Genomic DNA, 22,457 nt, shown 5'->3' on the forward strand with positions numbered 1-22,457 from the left:
ATTACAGGGCACGCTTGAACAAGTCATCACAGTCACATTATGTTCTTTCTTTTCTAATAGTACCAACTAATTTGTCCAGGCTCCCTTCATTTTATTTTATTATATTTTTTTTATGATGATGATTCTGTTGAACCACAATTCAAAAGCAATGTCTGATTTTCATTAATCAGTGGTCAGTAAATGATTACTTATTCTTATTTTTGTCAGTTTCATGTTGTTTCAGTGACCATTGGGAGTTGTTCCATCTTAAATAGAAGGATACCAAGACATTTGTCCACATGTGCATCCAGGACAAATATAAATATGAATAAACATTATTATTACATCTCAATAACCATCCATGTGCATGCCCTCATGGACATGATTTTGAATTCTTTATTCATTTGTTTTATAATGTGAATACCAGAGCAATTTTTCCTCATGTGGGACAAAATAACAGCTGCCTATTTGAGGTGTTAGACTGCTGCTGCGATATGACTCACACTCCTGTTTTATATTCAGGGAAAAGTGTCTGTTTGGCTGAGATATTCAGCTTCTGAACAGCAGTACATCCTTATAAATTGTGTTTCACTTGCTCATCCTTCATCTAAATTTAAAAAAACTTGATCTGGTCTTTGCCTGCACCTTTCTGCTTTGTCCTATTTGGATAAGATAAACTGTTCTAGCAGTAAAAATTATGACAAGTAAAAAAAAAAGGTAATTTCAGGCGAATAAAAAGTTGTGATTTAACCAAATGTTTTTGTTTTAATGTGGTAAATCTATTTTCTTGGACTTTTCCAGAAATCTGAATTTAAAATGTCATATATGAAGCAGCTGAGTTGAGTTGAGTTGAGTTGAGTTAAGTTGGTTCGATTAAATTAAATTAAATCCAATTAGATTCATCCATCTGTCTTATTCCGCTTCATCTGAGGTCGGGTCGCGGGGGCAGCAGGGAAACCCAGACTTCATTCTCCCCGGCCACTTTGTCCAACTCATCTGGAGGGATCCCAAGATGTTCCCAGGCCAGTGAGAGACATAGTCCCTCCAGCGTGTCCTGGTCTTCCCCGGGTTTCCTCCTGTTGGAACCTGTCCAGGAGGCATCGGATAGAGATGCCCGAGCCACCTAATCTGGCTCCTCTCGATGCAGAGGAGCAGCAGCTCTACTCTGAGCCCCTCCTGGACGACCAAGCTTCTCACCCTATCTCTAAAGGAAGGCCCTAACACCCATTTCTGCCGCTTGTATCAGCAATCTCTTTCGTTGGGTCACTACCCACAGCAGGTGTCTTTAGGTGAGGGTAGGAACGTAGACTGACTGGTAAAACGAGGCCTCGCTTCAATTCAATTCAATTCAATTCAATTCAGTTATACTATATAAATACCTAAGAGAAAATTATATATATTTAGGTATTGAACTTCTATTCTAAGTTGGTACAAACTGAAAACAGAGAACTAAAAGTCAACAAGAAATGGTCTCTTTGATTTTGTTGAACTGAAATGAATACAAATCAGTGAATTTATAACTCAAATATAAAACTGCTGCTGCTGATTACAAAGCACATTTTCAACACTGTGTACCATTTTCAAATAGAAAGAATACATTTATTTGTCCAACATTTAAGTGGATAAGAGCTATACACAGCTATAAGAGTGATACATTTCAGTCGGAGATATTGCAGGTGTTTTATGTACTGAATACATTTGAGAAGATTTATGTCAGGAAACACACATTGTTTTCAACAATAACACATCACATTACAAACCAAAGTTGCATACTTTAGTCATATTATCAGGCTGTACAAAGGGTTGAAATATCAATATTTTCCTTTCAGCATGTTGGTCAGTCTGATATAAAAGGTAAATATTCCTTCAATTAGCACAATAGTATGTTTGTGTCATTTATTAAATGCATTATATACAGTCCTAGATTTGAATTCGTTTTAAGTAAGTGTAAACATTTGGTGAAATATATAATGTATGTTGCAGAGAAGCAAAGTAACCGAATCTGTAAGGGCAGCGGTTGGCATTTTACTTCTACAGACACTTTTATCTCCTGATAACTGCCTTAGGAGAAGAAGTCTTTAGAAATGGCTTCTACAAAATTGGGTGCTGACATGAGGATCCCGATGGTGCAGAGGATTGTGAAGATTGAAAAAGCCATGAGGCACAGCCTGTCGATGACGGACGCGGCAAACTTCCACTCGTTGCACACAGACTCATCCTCATCGTGGTCACGGAAGCGTTTGGCGATGTAGCGCACCTCATCGACGAGCTTGGCCAGCTCCAGTTCCAGGATTCCCCCTGAAGAGCTCTGACTTGTGTGGAGGAGCATCTCCTCCTCGCCTGCTCGCCCCAGCAGCCGTCCACAGATGACCCCGGAGTCAGGCGAGGTGGTAGCTGTGGAGTAGGGAATGCTCTCCAGGCCGCGGACAGCAACGTGGAGCATGTTGCCGTTGGTGGGCTGGGCTGCCGAGGCGCTGGCGTTTAGCTCCACGCTGGTCAGGCTGCTGCGCCAAGTCTTGTTGGGACAGGCTGAACGTACTCGCTCCTCGCCGGGGCGCTTCATGCGCAGAAACCAGGCGCACCAGTTGAGCAGGACCACACGGGTCTTCAGGGTGAGAGAAGTTAGATAAAAGGCTCTTGTGAACTTTGGATAAGACTTTTGAATAATTAGAAGGAGAGTAAAGTCTTAAGTCTCATTTGTTTGGCCTGCATACATTTCTACTTCAAAGAGGTGCTCCTCTTGTGAGCATCACTTGTCACTGGCAGCAAGAAAAAGCTAGAGCTGGTAAAAACATTTTCTAATTAGTCCTCATGTAATCACTGGTCTTCTTTTTCAATAGTTGACATAAAAAAGAAGAAGAATTTCCCTGCATGTGTTATTGTAGACCTCATATCTCCACTCTAATTTGTGTTATTGCCGGATTTGACTTTTTCCATCATGCCGTTTAACCAGGAAACTGTATTGTACAACACACAGATATTCATAAGGTTTTATATCTTTATTGAAGCTTCAAGTAACGGTGAAATATGTAACAACACTCACCCACTTTGGCATCTTCCCTCCATCAGGGTCGTGGTGGTGATACTGCAGGACAACCACGGTGGCAATAACTGAGAGACCAACAATGACCATGGTTGTGGCAAAATACTCAGCTGGGTAAAAAATACGGGTAAAGGCATGAATAGACATAGAAAGATGTGTGACAAAGTAAAGAAAAGCATTCAGCGTTCAAATTACTAGACAAAATCATAATAAAATATGCCCAAAACTCATTAATAAGAAAATAGTATGAGCTAAAGAGAGCAGAGCCACAGTGCTGCTCAGAGTTACTGACACCTCTATTATCCTTTCAGATTTGAAGATTTCTTCAGATGTAAACTCAAATGAACTAATTTCTGGTGGTCAAAATATTCTGAGAGAATACTCAATTTTATTGAACAACAAAAGGCTTTCATAAAATGGAAAAAAAAAGTCCACTCAGCGTTAGAGATCCACTGATCGATCAGCAAACGATAGCGATCGACCTTAACCCTATCGGTTTTGATTGGAGTTCTCAAAATAGTTCAAAGCAGGCCGATCAGATGACCTTTACAACACCAAACCACCGCCAGCGCTTGCATTCCCACATCTCAGACTCAGGTGTCCTAAGGGGGCGTGGCCGTCTCTACAAAGCATCAACACTGAAAATGGTGTTTCTGGTAAGGAAGTTTTACAATGTCCGAAAAGGACAACAACTTTGCAGTTTTCAAGGAATGTGCAAAGGAGATACCCCGAGGAGGAATGCTACAAAAGAATTTCAACACAACAAAGCTGATAAGACATTTGAAAGTTTCTCACATCAAGGAGTATATTGAGTTTTCAAAGTTGGCTGCCACTAAGGCAGAAATAAAAAGAGCGTGTAGCAACGTGACCTATAAATGAGAGCAACAACAGCAAGAAAAAGAAAGGACTACGTCACAAGGTAATGGATCAATACGCCTTGATCATCAGCCATTTCTTGTTGTAGAAGACATCGGGTTTAAACGCGTCCTTAGCAACTTGGATCCCGGTACACACTGCTGAGTCGTAAAAATTTCACTGATGAATGCCCGCCGGAGTTATACCAAACTACATAGAGTCACATCCAAAGCCTTATGCAGGACGACAATCGTTTCAGTCGCTTCATGAGTGACATGTGTTCTAGTGTGAAGAGTTGTGCTTCACTCACAAGAGTTTCCTGGGTCACACGCGGCGGATGCTATTTTTAAAAGGTTTAGTTGTCTGTGTTGGTGCACTGCACATGTTGTGTTGTACACACATTTATTGCCACAAGAGCTAGTAAGCTACACTTACTCTTTATAACTGAGTCAAGTCGTCTCTAAGACTCTCTAGACTAGAGGGTGAAATATTGCACATTATCTCAGCCTGCAATAAAACAGTCAATTCATGATTCTTTCTCATCTCCTAATTTTTATACCTAATAATACAATGTCAGTATTGTGTACATGAGACAACAATATTGATGAATTTATGGATTTCACGCTGTGATCGGTGATTGGAAATATCGAGATCGGCAGATACTGATTTTGGTGATCGGCCCTTAAAATCCTGATCCCCTACTCGGTGTAGGTATTGGCTCCTGTCAGATAAATTCAAACTAAACTGTCATGCGCTCAGCTTTTTCCGGGGGATGTGAGGTTATTTACATAACCCTGGTTCTAATATAAGTGAGATGTCTCACCAGACAACCCTTCTTGCTTGTGCGAGTGAGAAGAGGTGCTTATCTTGAATGACGTGGTGTCGTCCGCACGGGATATTTAAGGTAGGTGGTACTACCTGCGGCGGACGGACATGTTTCTCCAGGATTGGCGTAATGAGATTAATGCTTATGAGGTCTGCAGCGGGGCGTGCATCCCATATTGAGACATCTCACTCATATTAAGCAGAGAACCAGGGTCAGGTAAATAACCTAAAGTTTTCTGGGTAACTTGAAAATCTGCCCTCAGTGCTGCTATTACTCAGCCAATTAATCAGAAGGCTAAAATAAAAACAATTTGAGAGGTCAAACCTTCTGTATACTACATTCATTTTACACTACACTAATTTGTGTTCCCTACAGAAATTCAAAGAAGTTGATATTTCAGTCCACAACTAAAACTCAAGCAGCCTGACTCAGATCTAAGAAAAAAAACTAACAAACTACTGAATGGCTTAAACATGGCTAAACTACGACGTGAGAAAACCATTGATGAAAAAGGACAACAGAAAAGCTCACTCATGGCTTCCTGCTGATATTGTTCGACAACCATAGCGACTGTAACCAGGCTTACCTATTAAAGGCACCGAGTCTGATGTCGCAGGCATAATTTCAGCAACCAGCAGCATGAAGACAGTCAAGGAGAGCAGGACGGTGATGCCTGGGAAGAATACACATTTGCAAATGTAATGAAAGGTATTCAAGTTGTTCACTTGTGAGATTTTGAGACTTTTCTAACACATTTCATTTTAGACTGAAATATTAAAATTTTTGTATCACTTGCACAAGATTATGAAAACAATTTCTGATTTTTTTTCTTACAACAAAAATACTTTTTCTGATTGATTGATTTGTTATGAATTTGGACTCAGAACTATTCTGTGACTCAATTTTGGCTCCTGTCACAAACAAAGTCTTCAAATTTATTCAGTGCATTTATGTCTTTGGAAGGAAACAAGGACATTTTTTGGTTTTGTTGTTTTTACCAAATATGGAACCCCCATCTGTCATCAACATCATCAGATCTTAATACTTTTGCATTTGTAGTGATCCACTAAAATCATTTAATCCTCCACAACAACTCATCTTTACTGTAATCTACAAAGTTCTTTATTCTTTACAAAGTTCAGCGTTAGGGAACTATTTTCTATGCCAGGTATGAATGAAAAATAACTGTTCCTAGAAACTCCGCAGACTCAATTGAACAGAAATGCAGGAAGATGCTGTGATGGGGAAAACTTTAAATCCTCTGCAAACAACCACTGCTACATTCACATCTGATTTGGTGACATGAAACGTGCTCGGTACATCGTGAAAATGAACTGGTATTGATCTGATATGGTAAATTGTTAAACTGTGTGACTGTGCGGCAAGAACGTGAGCTTTGTTTCTTTACAGTGATGTGCACTAGACTTCCCTCTGCACACAACTCCTAAAATAGTCAGCAAAGATGAGTAAATAAGTGATTGTGGAAACAGCAGTATTATTCATCATGACTCTTCAAACATAAGAGGCAAGATAAAAGGAATCACATGACCGCAGCCTCCTCCCACAGTCAAAAAACATACATGTTAGGCTGAGTGGTGAACCTAAATTGACCATTACAGTTAGCGTGAACATTTATTTGTCTCTGCGTGGCCCTGACTGGCGACCTGTGCAGGGTCCACCCTATACCGTTTACCTGATGACAGCTGGGATGTAGTCTGGCTGTCATCAATATATTATGTGCATGCATTCAGTATATGAATGGCAGCTGGAGCTTTTCCCAGGTCTCATGAGGTGATAGGTGGGGTAAAGGTCGCTAGTCCATCAGGATCAAACACACAAATGAGACATACTGATTCAAAACATCAATATGTTAGAAATATAAATTATAAATCTTTATCAAAACAATGATAGAAGTACCCTGTCACAATCAGATACTCAATCTTAATTTTTTGATTTACTAACTCGGAACATGAAGACAATAATTCCTGTTACGAGTCATATTTTTTACATCTATTATCTATACCCGCTTTATCCTTTGCAGGGTCACGGGGGTCTGCTGGAGCCTATCCCAGCTAATTACAGGCAAGAGGCAGGGGTACACCCTGGACAGGTCGCCAGTCCATCGCAGGGCCACATATAAACACACAACCAGACACAATCACACTACGGGCAATTTAGAATCATCAATTAACCTAATATGCATGTTTTTGGACTGTGGGAGGAAACCGGAGTACCCGGAGGAAACCCACACAAGCACGGGGAGAACATGCAAACTCCACACAGAAAGACTGTGCTGGGCCTGGGAGTCGAACTTCTTGCTGTGAGGCAACAGTGCTAACCACTAAGCCACCGTGCTGCCATATTTTTCACAACGGCACAAATTTATGGAAATTAAATATGAGAGTAAATGCTGCCAGGGTTAGGGAAGACACATTATTCAATGAGAGTTTACCATTTTAACATAAAACTGGCAGCCAGTGATGTATAGATGCCATATACTATAGTTTTGCTGAATACAGCCCCCCCCAAACCCACACACACTCTGAAGTAGAAACTATAACTCATCATATGGGCCAGATTTGTTCTGTGACCTGTATTACATTCAACCCTTTTATTAGACATTTGCACATTAGAATATCATTTTTTCATACTTCATATCTGCTTTATCTATCACGGAGCTGCAGTATCAACTCCTCAGAAGCAATACAGACGTGTGTAAACACGCATGTAAGCCAGTACGTTTGTTTCTGCAGCACATTTAATGAAGGAAACCATATGCAGCATATTAAAGCAAAGCCCACAGCGCATAAATCAAAACCTTCCACTCCCATATGCACCATGGACGAACACGAACATACACACACACACACATGCACCATGATCATTCACGCCCGCAGATACTGTATTCTAAAGCCTTTATAATTCATTCACTAGTCAACTGTGACAACAGAGATGAGATTAAAAAGTTATCATGGTTTTCTAACTATAAAGTCAGTTGGAAGCGTTGATTATCTGTTCAGTTCACAATGCCACTGAAGAGGCAGATTAATAAAATATCAGTGTTGTCCTGGAATGGCTTATTACCCGGGGACAAGTGGAACAGAATATTAAGTTATTTTAGATGAAGAAAATTTGAAGAATAAGAACAGGCTTGGCTGTTCGCTGGAAACCAGCTGGCAGTAAAGGACTTCAAAAGATTAAACACTAATCTCTAATTACACATAATTAGTATATCACAGTCATTGCTAACTCTGGCGGGTGACCACCAAAATAGTGCTTAAGAAATGCATAAAGCTTTTAATACGTGGCAATAGAATTTCAGTGCGCTGTAGCTGGGTTATCAAGGTTCATGATATTTTTAAGGCGATTGCACCATAAACATTTATGGGATTGATTTGAGAAACTTGACACATCACTTCAGGGTCCTTGAAGCTTCAGGTAGTAGCAAAATACATTTCCAGACATTAATTTAAGCCTTACAGGTGTGGAGATGATATGCAGCAAAGAAATTACGTCTGCCCAGAGTGAAGCAGAATACGAAGAGATTATCTTAGACAGATGTAAAGTAAAAGATACGTACCGAGCAAATGCAAGGGGTAGGGGTTAAGAAAGCTAAACTCAATTTAGAGCTCAAATAATTTTGGAGGTGTTCAAAAAAAGACTAAGGATAATTGCTTTTCATTTACAAAACTAAAACAACATTTTCATTTGAGTGTTTAACTGACAGGAAACCTGTTTTTTCCTGTTCGAGACTGATTCGGGGCTGACACTTTGGCTGGAAATCTGTTAATTGGTTGTCGTTTTTTTTTCACAGAAATCCAAAAGGGAAAAGCAAAAAAATCCAAAAAACAATTTATCAAGAAAATACCTAAGTGCAGGAGAAGAACTGAAACTGGTGGACAGGACATTTAAGCAAATACATCTGACTGCAGAAATAATGCAGTTTCATGCATTCAGGGATTTTTATTTCTTTTCTTTTTAGTATTAAGGCAGAGTTTTTTATGTAAAGCAGTACAATAATGCAGTCAACTCAAAATAATGTCTTCCTGATATGAAACAATGGTACTTCACCCCTGCATTTGACCAGATTGTGTTACTTTGACAGTTACTTTGCTTCAATCATAGAGGAAGTGAAATATATGGGTTTGTTTGTTGTTTTTCTTGTGAACTATGGTTGAATTAATAAATAAGGCACTTATACTTAGAGTCTAACACTTTGACTCATCTCATATCAGATTAAATAAAAAAAAGATGTCACTGTAGTTAAAAGTAGTAGTTCTCTCTTTTTCTGAAAGCTATTTTTGAAAGCATTAACTATAATAGGGTAAAATGTTAAACTTTTCCAGTGATAAGGGTAGTGTTTGGATTTAGACTGTATTGAAGAGTCAGAGTTGTTTTCTTTTAGGTCACTCAGCAATAATTAATGAAAGCATATTAAAGTTTAATTTGAAAACAACTTGAGGGAATTATGATGTAAAATCTGCAATCGCTGACATGTTCAGGATCTCAGTATATTCCCAAAAATATGAAGAGCACTTGACTATATAACCTAGAAACTTATTAAATAAAGCAACCTTTATTATGTTCATGTGTGTAGGTGTGTGTTCCAGTTTTCCAAACCCAGAGAGATTTTTTCCCCAGAGTCAGCGGGCAGGAGGAAGACGAGGAGAGCCAAAGTGGAGATCAGGACACATGGGATGAGCAGATTGAGGCCGTAGTAGAGGGTTCGTCTGCGCATCACCACAGTGAAAGTGATATCAGGGTATGGCTCCTCACAGCATTCATAAACACGCTCGTTCTTTTGCCCTTGAACCTCTGCAAAACGAGAAACACAGTCTGTTCTGGTGGAAACTGAGTGAAAAGTCAAAGATAAACTAGCATTTCTCTGGAAAAGAGCAATGAGAACATTTTGTACACTTTGGGGCATCAAACTCCTTTTACCAACGAGATCCCACTCTCCGTTGGCGATATATTCGGAGGTATCTGCATCCATCATTTTTAGGTCCAAGGACCAGCCTCCATATGACCACGAACCAAATTTCAGTTCACACCTCTGGACATCAAAGGGAAACCAACGCACGTCGATGTGGCACGTGCTCTTGAAGATCCCTGTTGTTGTGAGAAACACAAAAAGATGAGCGAGAACAAGTCACGGCCCCACACAGATAAGCCGCAGCTTCCCCCCCACTGACTGCTGAAGTAAATAACATTCATCATCTCACTGCAAAACAAAGCTCTGCTGAGACATCTTGGGTCTTGGATGGATATATAAATCATACCCCAATGAAAAACTTAGTTGACTAATCTGGAAGCGGAAGAAAAATTACATGTCACTTCCCAACAAGTAGAGAGGCTGTGTGAGAGGTTTTTATTCTAAAGAGATATGGACTTACATCCATCCTAAGCATGAGCAAGAAATCCAATGCGACAGTGGGATGAAACGGGGGAGTAATTCCACAAGAGAGGCAGTGGCAAGCTAATTTTCATCCATATTCAAGAGAGATATGAGGTGTTGGCAGTAAACAAAGTCTTTCCTCTATCCCATGCAAAGCCATAAAAATGATGAAGATAGCGAGCAAATACACCACATGATTTCTATTTACTGCAATGAAACCTCAGTGACAAAGATAAATGTCAGGAAATGCAACTGACTTGTGTGTACACATCACTTGTTCATACATTTTATTTATTTAATGCAGTTGTCCTAAGCTCATGGAGCGCATTACTATTTTGCTCCAGTATGAATATCGATAAGGATCCATTTGGAGCAAAGTTGGCGCGAAATTTGCCCGTGACAGAAGCAATTGATCTAAAAGATGCTCCGTGATGGAGCCATTTACATCAGTATTGATTGAGATGCTGAGGCGAAGCAGACCAGAGTTTTGTATTGAAAGGGATGAAAGGGGACGAGGTGTTTGCCAGGAGGAGCAGATATCCTTGGCTGTGACAGAGGGCTTCTGCTTCACTGTGTTCCCAGGCATGTACGTGCAATAGCACTCCTAAGTATGACATAACTGTCTGCCGTTGGCTAACTTTGCAACAACAAGGGGGGGCAGCTGGCCTGGGGAGACCTCTGGAGACAATGCTGTGCACAGATTAAAGTAAGTTTTATTAAAGAGTTTTTCACTAACACGCTTGACAGATTTCTTTGAATTTTTATGCACCTGATACTTGGATTTGCAGCGAATGCAGCAAAAGCAGAGGTCAGGTTTGACCATAAGCTAGTTTACTCCTAACTCTCTTGCATCATCTGCTTTAATACGTCACATTTGTGAACATTTGTGTAGTTTTTTATTTTCTTATTCTTATTTTGATTTCAGCTGCACAATGTTTTGAGGCCTTCTTCATAGTGCTTTTGTTTAATAACATGCTAAATATTAAAATGACAGTTTTCTTCACAGTCTTCTGTGCAACACGTGATGTGATTTGGCATTGCCTTGCTTAAAATGATCACAGTCTTCCCTGGAAAAGGATATCGGCATGTTGTGCCAAAGCCGGGTTATATCATTCAGCAATAATGGTGCTTTCACAGTTCTTTAGTTACCCATGCCAGATTTATGCAAACAATTAGCGTCTTCAACTCTTTGTTAGAGGTGTGAAAAAGTTTGGGGGGATATTATATATATCCAAAAATAAGAATTTGAAGTGTTAACAACAAACTGAGAATTGAAGTCTTACCTGGAGGTATGTAGGAACAGGAGCCTGAAGAGTCTACCAAAATGTTGGTGTGGAACGTCGCATCAAATCGTTCATCTGCGCTGTACACAAGACAATGGAACTGAATCAGTATTTACTGCAGACTTCTCAGAAGTGCTGCCTTTCTTGCTATATCTTGATCTCACACACACACACACACACACACACACACACACACACACACACACACACACACACACACACACACACACACACACACACACACACACACACACACACACACACACACACACACACACACACATACACACACACACACACACACACACAAAACTGTGCAACAAATGGTAAGAACAGACTAACTTAATGCCGTGGGTACAAAGATCCAAAGAAGTCACATCAGGTATGAGATGCACCATCTAATCTCAAGGATTTACTCAGCGTGACATTGACAAATGAAGGCACAATGCTCTTTCCCTCATTAGAGGTTTGGATAGTGGAGTACCTTCAATGCAGTTTGCCCAGATGCTTTAAAAATTGAATAATGGTGGTCTCTTTGGTAATATCCATTACGAGTATGCAATAAAAAGCACTTGCTCACATCTTTTGCTGTAGAGGTTTATTCATTTGTCTGAATAAATAAATTGCTTCAGAACAATTATCTATACTCCAGTGACTTTACTTCAGAGCATGGCTGATGTAATGCAATGTTGTTGTCTAAAAACACCCTACCTAGAAGGGTAAGTAATTTAAGAAGGAAAATAAATTATGACATCTCTTATAAGCCTTTAGTGTTAATGTAAAAGAAAAATATGGTTAAATCTATAAAAGTGTAAGAAAACCACCTCAGATGAAATGCTTTTCTAAATGTCTACAATTCTTTGTCCCTGTCATCACGCAACTGTGAGATTTGCATATCTGTCACTGCAGTTTAACGATAACAAGTCAGTGATGTTGAGGTGTTGGAAGAGTTTGAAAAAACACAAAAAAAACTCTCAAATGTAGTTTTACTAGCATTTATGCTACAAAGATGAGGCAAAACAATGCCACAACCATTTTTGTCACATGAGCAGTCTCTGCAGGGGACAACAAAATAATGCCAGCTGCATTTTTGAAACACATAACAATCTAGTCCCGGTGTTTATTTCTGCAGCAAAGCTGTACATGTTAACATGAGGGTCAGTGGAGATTGATTCGCGACTGCAGAGACTGCAGAGACTGCATATTTCCTCACTTCTTGAATTTACTTAGACAAGAGAGCCAGGTGAAGTCCCCTTGGTGTCTACTAGCACACTACGGTCGGAGGGGTTTTTTGGTCAGCAGAGCAGATCTTTTTGCCCCTTATGTGAAAAGTAATAACACAACATAAAGGGTTTAGAAAAGGAGTAAATCTGCCCCAATAAGTTGACCAAAGAGGCCTTTGAAAATGGGAAGTACTTTAGTTTAGGCTTGAATTATTCTACTTTTGATTTTTGTTTAATTTAACAATCTCTCAAATCTCAATTTGTTCACAAGTCATTTGTGCTGATGCCACAGAAGCTTTTATCGCTGCAATATTTTTTGTGCACATTACAGAAGATAGTAGGCTGACAGCTCTCACATATCTTTTGTCGACGCCACTTCAGAGTGAATATTATGGGGGTGGGATTCTTGCACAAGCCCCGGCATATCTTGTTCATGACTTTGTAATGCCTTAATTTATCTTTGTAAAACCAAAAGCACAATAGGAATAATTGATTTCTAGATTATGTTGAGCAGTAAACAATGTACTCATGTCGACATCCATTTCTAGAGCAGAATTGCTAATTTGTCCTCACAATGCCAACCTGTTATAGAGCAGAATATCTGGCTTCCAAATGAGATGGTCAGGAAACCTCACGTTGGTCACGCCGGGATAGTCCAATGGGTTCCACTGGAGGTAATGGTCAGTCCATTGCTGTGAAATGTGAAATCATTATGTGCCTCTCATGTTTCACAACACATAACCACACAAACATAGGCCTGTGATTGAATCTGGCTTTTCACATTGCAGTGACAGTTACAATACCAGGAAGATGATAAACATCTCCCAGCAGCTGCTGGTAAATGCATCCAGGATACAAGAATTGAGTTTTCTCTCGCTACCAAGTTTCATATGATGAAATAACATTTGACGTGAGATACTGAACATATTTCAAATATTACATAATAATTGCACAACAACACAAAAACGAATGGGACCACCGTGGTTATTGTTTTCACCCTGAAGAGGACATGAATGTTCGATGTCACGGAAATCTATCCACAACTAGTCCCAGATTATTTGAGGAGAGCGCTTTGCTTTTAGAAAGCAGGCTTACTTGTCGTTACAAGCAGAAAGGGAGGCAGAATATTCATTTATCCAGCTCGCAGTTAGTAAGACACGGACACACTTCTCTACTTTTTAACCTCAGGCTATAAACTTCTCTTTCTGACAAATCTAATAGTTAAAGTTCCCTGAAACCGTCCTTTGAGTTACACTGTTACAGGAGTAGAGTGCTGGGGGATCTTCCAGGTCATCTTTACTCCTCTTGCATGTGTATTTCATCATTATTGCAGTTAACATTGCTCTGTTTTGTGCCTCAGAAACATATATCTCAGAATTAATCTCTCTGTTTTTGCTGGTCTCCCTGTCCTATCAGCTCAGACCGGCAGCTGGACAATTTCGAATAATACTTTTGTTTTGAAAATGGTGGTAAAAATGATCATCACACAACATACTTTCAGAGACTATTTGCATTTTCTGTGTAACAAAAATGGTAACAGAGTAACAATAATTTGAAAATAACTTGTAAAACGGGCCTGCAGTAATTATTGGCAACCTCCAGTTGTTAGGTCGTCCTTCTACAGTCCCGCGCACCACTGTCTTTCACTTGTTAGGTGATGTTCCCAGAAAAAGGGTCTTTCTCTAGTGGGGCTCATCACAGCCAACTTTATTGCATTGCCAACTTTTAAATAGTTCACCTCACATTTTCATGAATGTTTTAGGTCCCCCATTTGTCTTTGCCAATATCTTTGTGCATACTATCCAGTGTTGCTTCCAGGACACAGAATTCAACAGTTCACAAACCCAGTCATTATGGGTCACAACATGAACCAGTTCAGTATACACAAAGATCTGCTCTGCAGACCCGTAAAAGGAAAAAGCCATAGGTTGCCTGTATATTTCCTAGTATAAATCAATCTTTCGTGCATATTTTGGATTTTTGCATGACTGGTCGGTCTGGGTTGGTGTTTGTGTGTGTGTGTGTGTGTGTGTGTGTGTGTGTGTGTGTGTGTGTGTGTGTGTGTGTGTGTGTGTGTGTGTGTGTGTGTGTGTGTGTGTGTGTGTGTGTGTGTGTGTTTGTCTGCTCTTCATCTGCTGACATCCCCGTCTGTAACACTTTACTTACATGTTTGACCTTCAAGTTCTCATCTGGTATCTGTTCTCTAAATGGGAGACAACTGGGTGGACACTAGCAGTCATTGTTAGCTTATATTGATTAAAAAAGTAATTATTATAACTATGATAATTGTGAATCAAAAATTTTGAGAAATATGAAGATTTTGCTACATCTAACATTTTTGAAAAAGACAAACCAACCTTATTTTACATCAGATGTGTGAATAAAGTAATTCAGGCTGGTTTCTAACTTGTCCCAGGACAAACGGGGGAGCAGGATGAGACATGATCTTACCTCTCATAGGGATTTTTTTAAATCAGTCCTATAACTTGCTTTTGATCAACTCAAACCATCATGTTCCACCAATGACTGCCAGAAGCCTGAAGGACTATAAAAGTCAGCTGCTAGTAAAGGCAGGGTAAGAAACACTAAAAGTAAGGTGCAACCACCTGTGCTGCGCAAAAAGAAAAGTCAGACTTAACCACATTTCCACAATTAACTAACTTAATACAATTTAGAAGTTCTTCAAACGAGAGGAACTGGCTCATTTAATAATTACAACATTCACTTTTGGGTATCATTGAAACAACAATACAGAGCAGTAGTTCGTCACTGCAGTTGAGCGATTAGCTTTCCATCCATCCATCTTTTAGTACCGCTTCAATCCCATTCAGGGTCACAGGGGTCTGCTGGAGCCCATCCAGACTGTCACCAGGCATCAAGTATTCAACCATTCCTCATAAAACACTGACATTGAGATTACAACCAAAACTGAAGCCTTTAAAGTATTCATGTCGTCATGCATTAAATGCCACAAGTGTCAATGTTAATCATTTTTTCATGCTGACGCTTTTCTAGAACTAACTAACTCAGCCTGTAAGTTTACAGAATGACCTTTGGTATTTCTCAGGAGCTTTGAGGGATGAATGCATATCTGGGAAATGTAAACTTACTTTCTTTAGATTCCACGCCTGAGGTGCGAGGAAAGTAAAAGGGGCTGAGAAAGAGAGGGAATAGACTGCTGGTGTGATTCCACAAGGTGATTTAAAACAAGCCAAGCGGCCTCGCAGGAAGCTGCTGACGATGCAGCAGCAGGGAAGTTGTGCCTCATATTGGACAAGCTGCAGTAAAGGATCAGTGTTGATACACTTTATTTCAATGCACGGAGGAGAATAAGGTGTATTGACCTTGAGCTGAAATAAAAATAGATCAATGACCCCTACATGTGAACTGTACGGTTAAGTACGAGCAAAGCAGACCTAAATATGCTTGATGAGATGTGTGTTGTACATTTAATTTTCAAGATGTTCAATATTTGTTATCTTATTACTGAGGAAGTTAACATCATTGTTAAAAATCATGCACATTTACATGGTATGAAATCCATGTGTTGATTTACTCCTGTAACTATGGCTCTCTCAGTTGGTGAGTGACCCTCAAACCACTGCACTCAGCGCAAGTTTGTATTGCTTCTATTGCTTTTAATTGACATTAACCTGCCAATGGGACAAAAATGGAAATTATCCACCTTATTTTAATGTTTTATATTTTGATGTAAGCAATCATTACTGTTTTCTCATGTCTTTTAAAATAAATCATCCATCCATCTATCCATTCATTCATCCATCCATCCATCCATCCCGTTCTGGTTGGTGTTGTGTTTTGTTCACAAATCGCATGGACACACACTGGAGTCATGACCTTAATATTGTCTTGACGCCTCTATCCACAAAGCGTAAAACTGATAGTAAATCAGTGAGGCCGGAAGTTCTGAAGTGCTCATTCTCACATCCAGGAATAGGAATTTCTTAGAAGAGAAATGTTTGGCCAGTCAGATACACCTCTGGATGGCACGTCTGAGGGCAAGGCCTGCATTTTTACTTGCCGTAAATACCTTCTCACTCTGTCCCGGAGCACTAAAGATCCTGAACGCAACTGAACCAGTCAATCAAAACGGTTCAACTATGCAGTTCCACAATTCAGGACATATGATTCTCTGTCATTTTTTTTTTTTTTTAAGATTGTTTTGGGCTCTAGTGGCCCTTTATTGAAGATGCAGACTGGAAAGGGGTAGAGAGAGAGAATGGGGACGACACGCAGCAAAGGTGCGCAGGCCGGGATTCGAACCTGGGACCGCTGCAGGAGGAGGACTGTAGCCTCAGTATATGAGCCGCTGCTTAACCCACTGCGCCACCGAGCGGCCCTGATTCTCTGTCTTTTAACACATTTTAATAAACTATTGTCTAACATTCAAGGTTTTCATGCAAACCTCTGAATTTGCTTTACTTGGACCTGAAGGGTAGACGTTATACAGTGTGTTTGCATTAATTGTGGTGTCCAGACTATTCTTCTACAAGACTCAGTGATTATGATGCAGCTCCATGGGTGCCAGCAGCTGTAAAACTTCACAGGGAAAAAAAGACAATTTTTGGGGGATTATGTGAAATAATCCAGCACAAAATCCTAAAATGCAAAGCAGGTCGCAGCCTGGTTCTCACTCTGTGGTTGCTCAGAGAGACTCAGTATCTTGTAAACATGAGTGGGATAATAATACCAAGAAGGATTATGGATTCATTATCAAAATGTATGCATGCAAGTGTTAAAGTGAAACCACAGAGCTGCTCAATTTACTGTTAGTGTGACTTTACATAAATCATAGAGGGAACTTTCTTACCAGCCGTAGCCAAATGTTGGTTGTTAAAACCTGGTTCTTCTCATCCTGTTGGAAAAAAATACAATAAAGATAAACAATAAAGAATCATTAACATTAATGCTAGAGCTATGTGTGCTCAATTTTCCTTACATCTTAAATTTCATAAAGAAGAAACCATTTGTAAACATCTAAAAAACCATCACAAAGAGGTTTTCTAGTGCAAACAGTGCACAGGTTACCTATAACTACTTTCATTATATTTTTCTGGTGAATTTAGTTGAACACCTCTGTTCAAGATTTATAATCCGAAGACATCCAAACCCTGATTTGAATGACCCTGAATTTAGTTGTCTGCCTGGAAATAATCTGATTCATGTGCTGGTTTTGACTTTATCCATCCTAAAAAAGGCAACATTTGTCCACATTAGAAAAGATTTGGTCTGTTCTGTGAGAAATGTGACAATTTGCAACTAACTCACCACATCCATGATCTGCATGAGGCTGAGACTAAAGTTAACTGTGAGACTCTGAGAGTCATTGCTGACCGGTCGTTCCAGGGGGTTGTAGGTGTTCATCAGGTCACTGTACAGTCTGCGCTGGCTTGACCCTTGATGAGACACTATACAAGACAAGTAAACTTGTATATTAAGTGTTCAAGAGACGCAGTGTTAATCATATCAATTCATTTCCAGTTTCATTCTGTCTGTTTACGAGGCTTCAAAAACCCCAGTTATGACAAAATTCAACATATAAGAAATCTAGATATGCTACCTGGGCGTCTCCAATAGAAATCTATGCCAGGAAAACAGCCCATTTAAGCTTTTGAATGGTCTAATTGGTAAGAAAAAAAACAGCGACGGAAGTGGTGTGGAAAAAGCTAAAACTGTGTGCAGGATAAATTGTCTGATTGGCTTAAATTGTGAAAGAGTACAGTAAAATGCACAAACTGTCCTGACAGTTAACTGAACAGATGTCAACGGTGAGCATAAATGTAAAGAACTAACTATAGCATAGTTAAAAGGAAAGATGATAGCAGGTGGGTTAAATGGATGGAGTTAAACGCTGACTTGTTGATGTACGGCTGGTAATACTTATATGGTTCTGCAAATTCACACTAAATATAAATACAGCTCATGCTGGTCGGGTTTACTCATATTTGATAAAATAACATCTAGACCTCATGATAGGGAATTTTCAAAACCCCAAAATATTTCATTTGTGAGTTTTGACTGTCTCAGAAGAATGCACTTAGCACGGCTGCCCCAAAGCAAGAAGGTTCCTGGTTCAATTCTCAGAAGAAGTCTTTCCATGTGGAAGTTGCATGCTCGCCCCGTGCTAGCGTGAGTTCCTCCCACAGTCCAAAAAACAAGCGCGTTCAATTGTAAGTCCCTTTGGATAAAAGCAAAGCGTCTGCTAAATGTAATAATAAAAAGGCGTCCATGCATTTGTCTCTTCTGGACTATTGTGACTCTTTATTATGGGGCTGCCTCGAAAACTCTGACAAAGCTTCAGCTGGTCAGCAGGAGAGTCCATATATCTGTGACTTGAATTCCTCCTCACTGGCTATCAATAAAAGAATAGCATTTAAAATCCGTCTTGTCACATAATAAGCCCCGAATGACCAAACTACATTGGGTGTTAAAATGTCATACTTCCAAATTTTTCTAGTACGGTAGTTTATTTTGTTCTCAGGTTTGTTTTCTTTTTTCTTTTTTCTGGTTCTTAAAAGAGAAGAGAGGGAGGCAAAACCTTCAGCTATTAGGCTCCTTTCTGGTGGAACACGGTCCCTCTTTGGGTGAAGGAGGGAGATAAACTCTAAATTCAAGATTAGACTTAAAAATGTTCACATTTTGATTGAGCTTATAGTTCTGACTGGTTGAAGTAGAAAATGAACTGGGCTGTTTTCTCTATAAAGAGACTGTATTGGTCAATCATAAAACTAAGACCAATCTCTGGTAACACTTCTCATCTTGTCAAAATGCAATATTCTGCCGGGAAAACCCACTTTTGAGCATCCATATGGATGAAATAATTTTTGCAGAAATCTATGCCAAGTCATTCCTATGCAGAATCTCCATAGGAACAGTTAAAAAAATTAATAAAAAAAAAAAAGCTTTGGATTTGTTCATCACGTTCTCTAGATACCAATTGTTTAAGAGCGAGCCTAACTCCAGAAAACCCGAGAACCCACTGGGGCCAAAGGTTGTAGTGTCTGGTACCACAGTGTCTGGTACCACATCATCACATTATTCTGTTCACACCCTGACTGGCCACAGCTGTGTTGGTGCCACGAAAAAGGACCCATTCAGGGTGGCCATAAATCACTGAATAAAGAAACTGACTCAAATTAAATATATAATGTTGAAAACATTATATATAGACACTACAGCTGGATTCACTAAAACAGGCACATTAATTCTCAAGATACATTCCACTCAAAAGCACAATGACAACGTGATGCTGCGTGTACAGAAAAATAAATAAATAAACACATAAATAAACTGGCAGTAGCTCATTAAAGACATCAGACTTTCTTTTCAGGGGCAACACTTTCTGAATCTACAATGCTGTTTTGGTTTAGGATGATCACGCAAAATCGCAACAGTATGCATTTCCAGAAGTGGGACTGGCATTTATGCAAGTTCAAGGATGAGAAAAGACTTCCACCACTACTCCAGGTCCCGGTTGGGACATTTTCAGACACAAATGTTCTGATCTACTTTAGTCATGCAGGTGGTAAAGTGTCACTCTGGATGCTCAGTCCATACAAGCTCATCATGATACAATAGTGATTTAATTAAGATTGATTTTGGTTTGGTTTGATTAGAGTAAACTCTGGTTCACACAGTTAGAGCAGTTCACTTGAATATGCTTGAATGCTGCAAACTGAACCATGATGGACTTGTAAAGGTGGGTCTCAATCTGATCAGGTTGTAACTTTATCTCCATCCTTTCTGTTTTGTCTTTTGATCCATACCATGTTAAAAGACCAATGTGAACACCAAATGAACCAGGACTTTCTTAGTGAACCAGACTCACAAGTGCTACAAGCATGGATGCACCCCAAAAGTGCAATTGCACCTCAGACCTACCCCTCATTTTGACATGCTCTTGTTTCATCTCTTGAATTGTAAACAATTTCCTGGCATCCCCCTCACTTCACTAATGGCCACAGGCCAGTTATCCACCTATGAGAAGCACATTAGTCTGATGATTTGGCAGCCAGCTTGCTGTCTGTTGGAGTCCCCAGACTCCTCTGTCCACAGTTGCACCCAGTTCTTTCATTCAAAAGATTAGCTGAAAGCTTGTCTTTGTCCATGACTGAAGTCCCTGTGGATGTCCCCCCGCCTGGTCTCGCCTTAATCGTATTTCGCTGTGAGCAAGATGACATTAATGTGCGTTATAGTCCTGAGATGTTTTCTGTAATAAAACCCAGAACAGTTTTGCCTGAGGGACCACATAGGGGACATTTCTGAGACATTGCCAGCAGTGTGCAGTATCTTTCTGGAAATGACCTCCGAGCCATAAAAGAAAGAAGCAGAAGACTTTGAACCCCTCAATCGATTTTAACGTTCTTTACAGTTCAAATGATGTAGTAAAGCTTTAATTTTCCCAGACCTGTGTTCTGACAGTTACATGCGCACGTATATATACACTCATCATTTTTCTCTCCATCTGGCTCTCTGTACTTCACTCAGGGGGAAGCCTGCATTAACTAGTACCATTAAAGCGCCGACTGAATAACCTCAGTGAGGGCTTAAATCGAAACATTCAAAATTCAGAGCAGATCTCAGTAACACCGATGAGACACAGCAAATCTCAAAGATCTCAAGAGCTCATTACCATTTCTGTATCAGGGCTGGAGACTTTGAGAACTGTGAATGAGCTGACTTGTGGGACTGAGCAAAAACAGGACATGTTTTCCCAGATGTTGAGTTATATGGTGAAAGGCACAAGGGGGATATTGTTACTTTGGGTTTTTAACATTAGAAACTTTGGTTCTGTCACAGAATGGGTGTCTTGTCATGATGAATTGAGCTTTTCAACATGTGTTTAAGTCTGCTCTCATCAATCTCTCTGCTGGCCAGAATAAGTCTTCCTTTCCAAGAAATGCTGCGCTGTGCCCTCATAGTCTGGTGTATTCATTAGTATACTGGTCAGAAAGTCTCCACTTAAATCAAATCAGCGAGAAGTTTCAAAAAAAGCCTTGACAGATAAATCTCTCACACAGGTGGGTGACGTCACAAGACTAAACATTAAAACGTTGAATTATTGCAACCGGCAAGGATTTAATTCCACTAAATTTCCACTACAGCTAAGCGACACTTAGAAGAAAACTTTGATGTTCATTTTCAATATAATTACACCAAAAAAACTGAAATCCTTTATATTTGAATTTGCTTTTTTTATTTAGCTTTTGGTAGGTATCATTTATGCCAAAATAACTCCCCCCTTCTGCTTAAGTTTCATTCACATCCCCTGGACAAGTAGTCAATTTAAAAATGCCCAAAAGACTGATGCACAACAACAGGTATAGGTATTTGCAGTTTGGAAGCTTTGCAAATCAATACAGAACTAAAACAGAAAAATGAAACAAACATACAAACAAAAGTGTGAACCCCTGTCTCCTGAAAACCAGCCCCTCCATCTCTCTCCTCCCCTGCGTACCTGTCAGTGTGCAGGCGGCCGCTGCAACAAAAAGCAGAAACTGCATCAAGTCCATGTTGAGCAGAAGGATGAGTGCAATAGGACCGATGCCACGGATAATGTCCGGACCCGGCGGGATGCGGGAGGGGAGAGGGTTGCAGGGAGGTGGTGGGGTGCAGCATCAAATAACCCCTCCTCCCCAGGAACGGAGCAGCAGCTGTGAGGAGAGTTGAAGATTTAAGGCTGATTTATGGTTCCGCGTTACACCAACGCGAGCCTACGGCGTAGGGTACGCAGCGACGCGCACCGTACGGCGTATTTCTGCGTCGATTTAACGCAGAACCATAATTCAGGCTTTACATAGTGGTGTTTACAACCCCCCGTGCACGTTAGGTT

At 40.0% G+C, this 22,457-nt stretch overlaps 1 protein-coding gene across 1 annotated transcript; it reads right to left on the minus strand.

Moving 5' to 3' along the window:
- Window positions 1-1,559: 1,559 nt before the first annotated feature.
- Window positions 1,560-22,209, minus strand: chrna7a (cholinergic receptor, nicotinic, alpha 7a (neuronal)). The gene is made up of 10 exons (XM_061739542.1): window positions 22,083-22,209; window positions 17,894-18,033; window positions 17,436-17,480; window positions 13,187-13,296; window positions 11,382-11,461; window positions 9,645-9,812; window positions 9,324-9,518; window positions 5,290-5,376; window positions 3,023-3,132; window positions 1,560-2,584 (listed from the first exon to the last, which is right to left on the minus strand). Exons 1-10 carry the CDS (start codon window positions 22,135-22,137, stop codon window positions 2,042-2,044), a joined length of 1,533 nt encoding a protein of 510 aa, XP_061595526.1. The 5' UTR covers window positions 22,138-22,209; the 3' UTR covers window positions 1,560-2,041.
- Between the last annotated feature and the right edge of the window lie 248 nt (window positions 22,210-22,457).

The sequence above is a fragment of the Cololabis saira genome, chromosome 2 (genome assembly GCF_033807715.1).
Source record: "Cololabis saira isolate AMF1-May2022 chromosome 2, fColSai1.1, whole genome shotgun sequence".
NCBI classification, from domain to species: Eukaryota; Metazoa; Chordata; class Actinopteri; order Beloniformes; family Belonidae; genus Cololabis; species Cololabis saira.

Bases quoted from the DNA above. Each gene is read 5' to 3' on its own strand.
- chrna7a (XM_061739542.1), bottom strand. From the start codon at position 22,137: ATGGACTTGATGCAGTTTCTGCTTTTTGTTGCAGCGGCCGCCTGCACA. The intron at 17,481-17,893 runs GTGAGTTAGTTG...TTTTTCCAACAG, and splicing joins TCATGCAGATCATGGATGTG to GATGAGAAGAACCAGGTTTT. The intron at 13,297-17,435 runs GTAAGAAAGTTC...CACATTTCACAG, and splicing joins CCAACATTTGGCTACGGCTG to CAATGGACTGACCATTACCT.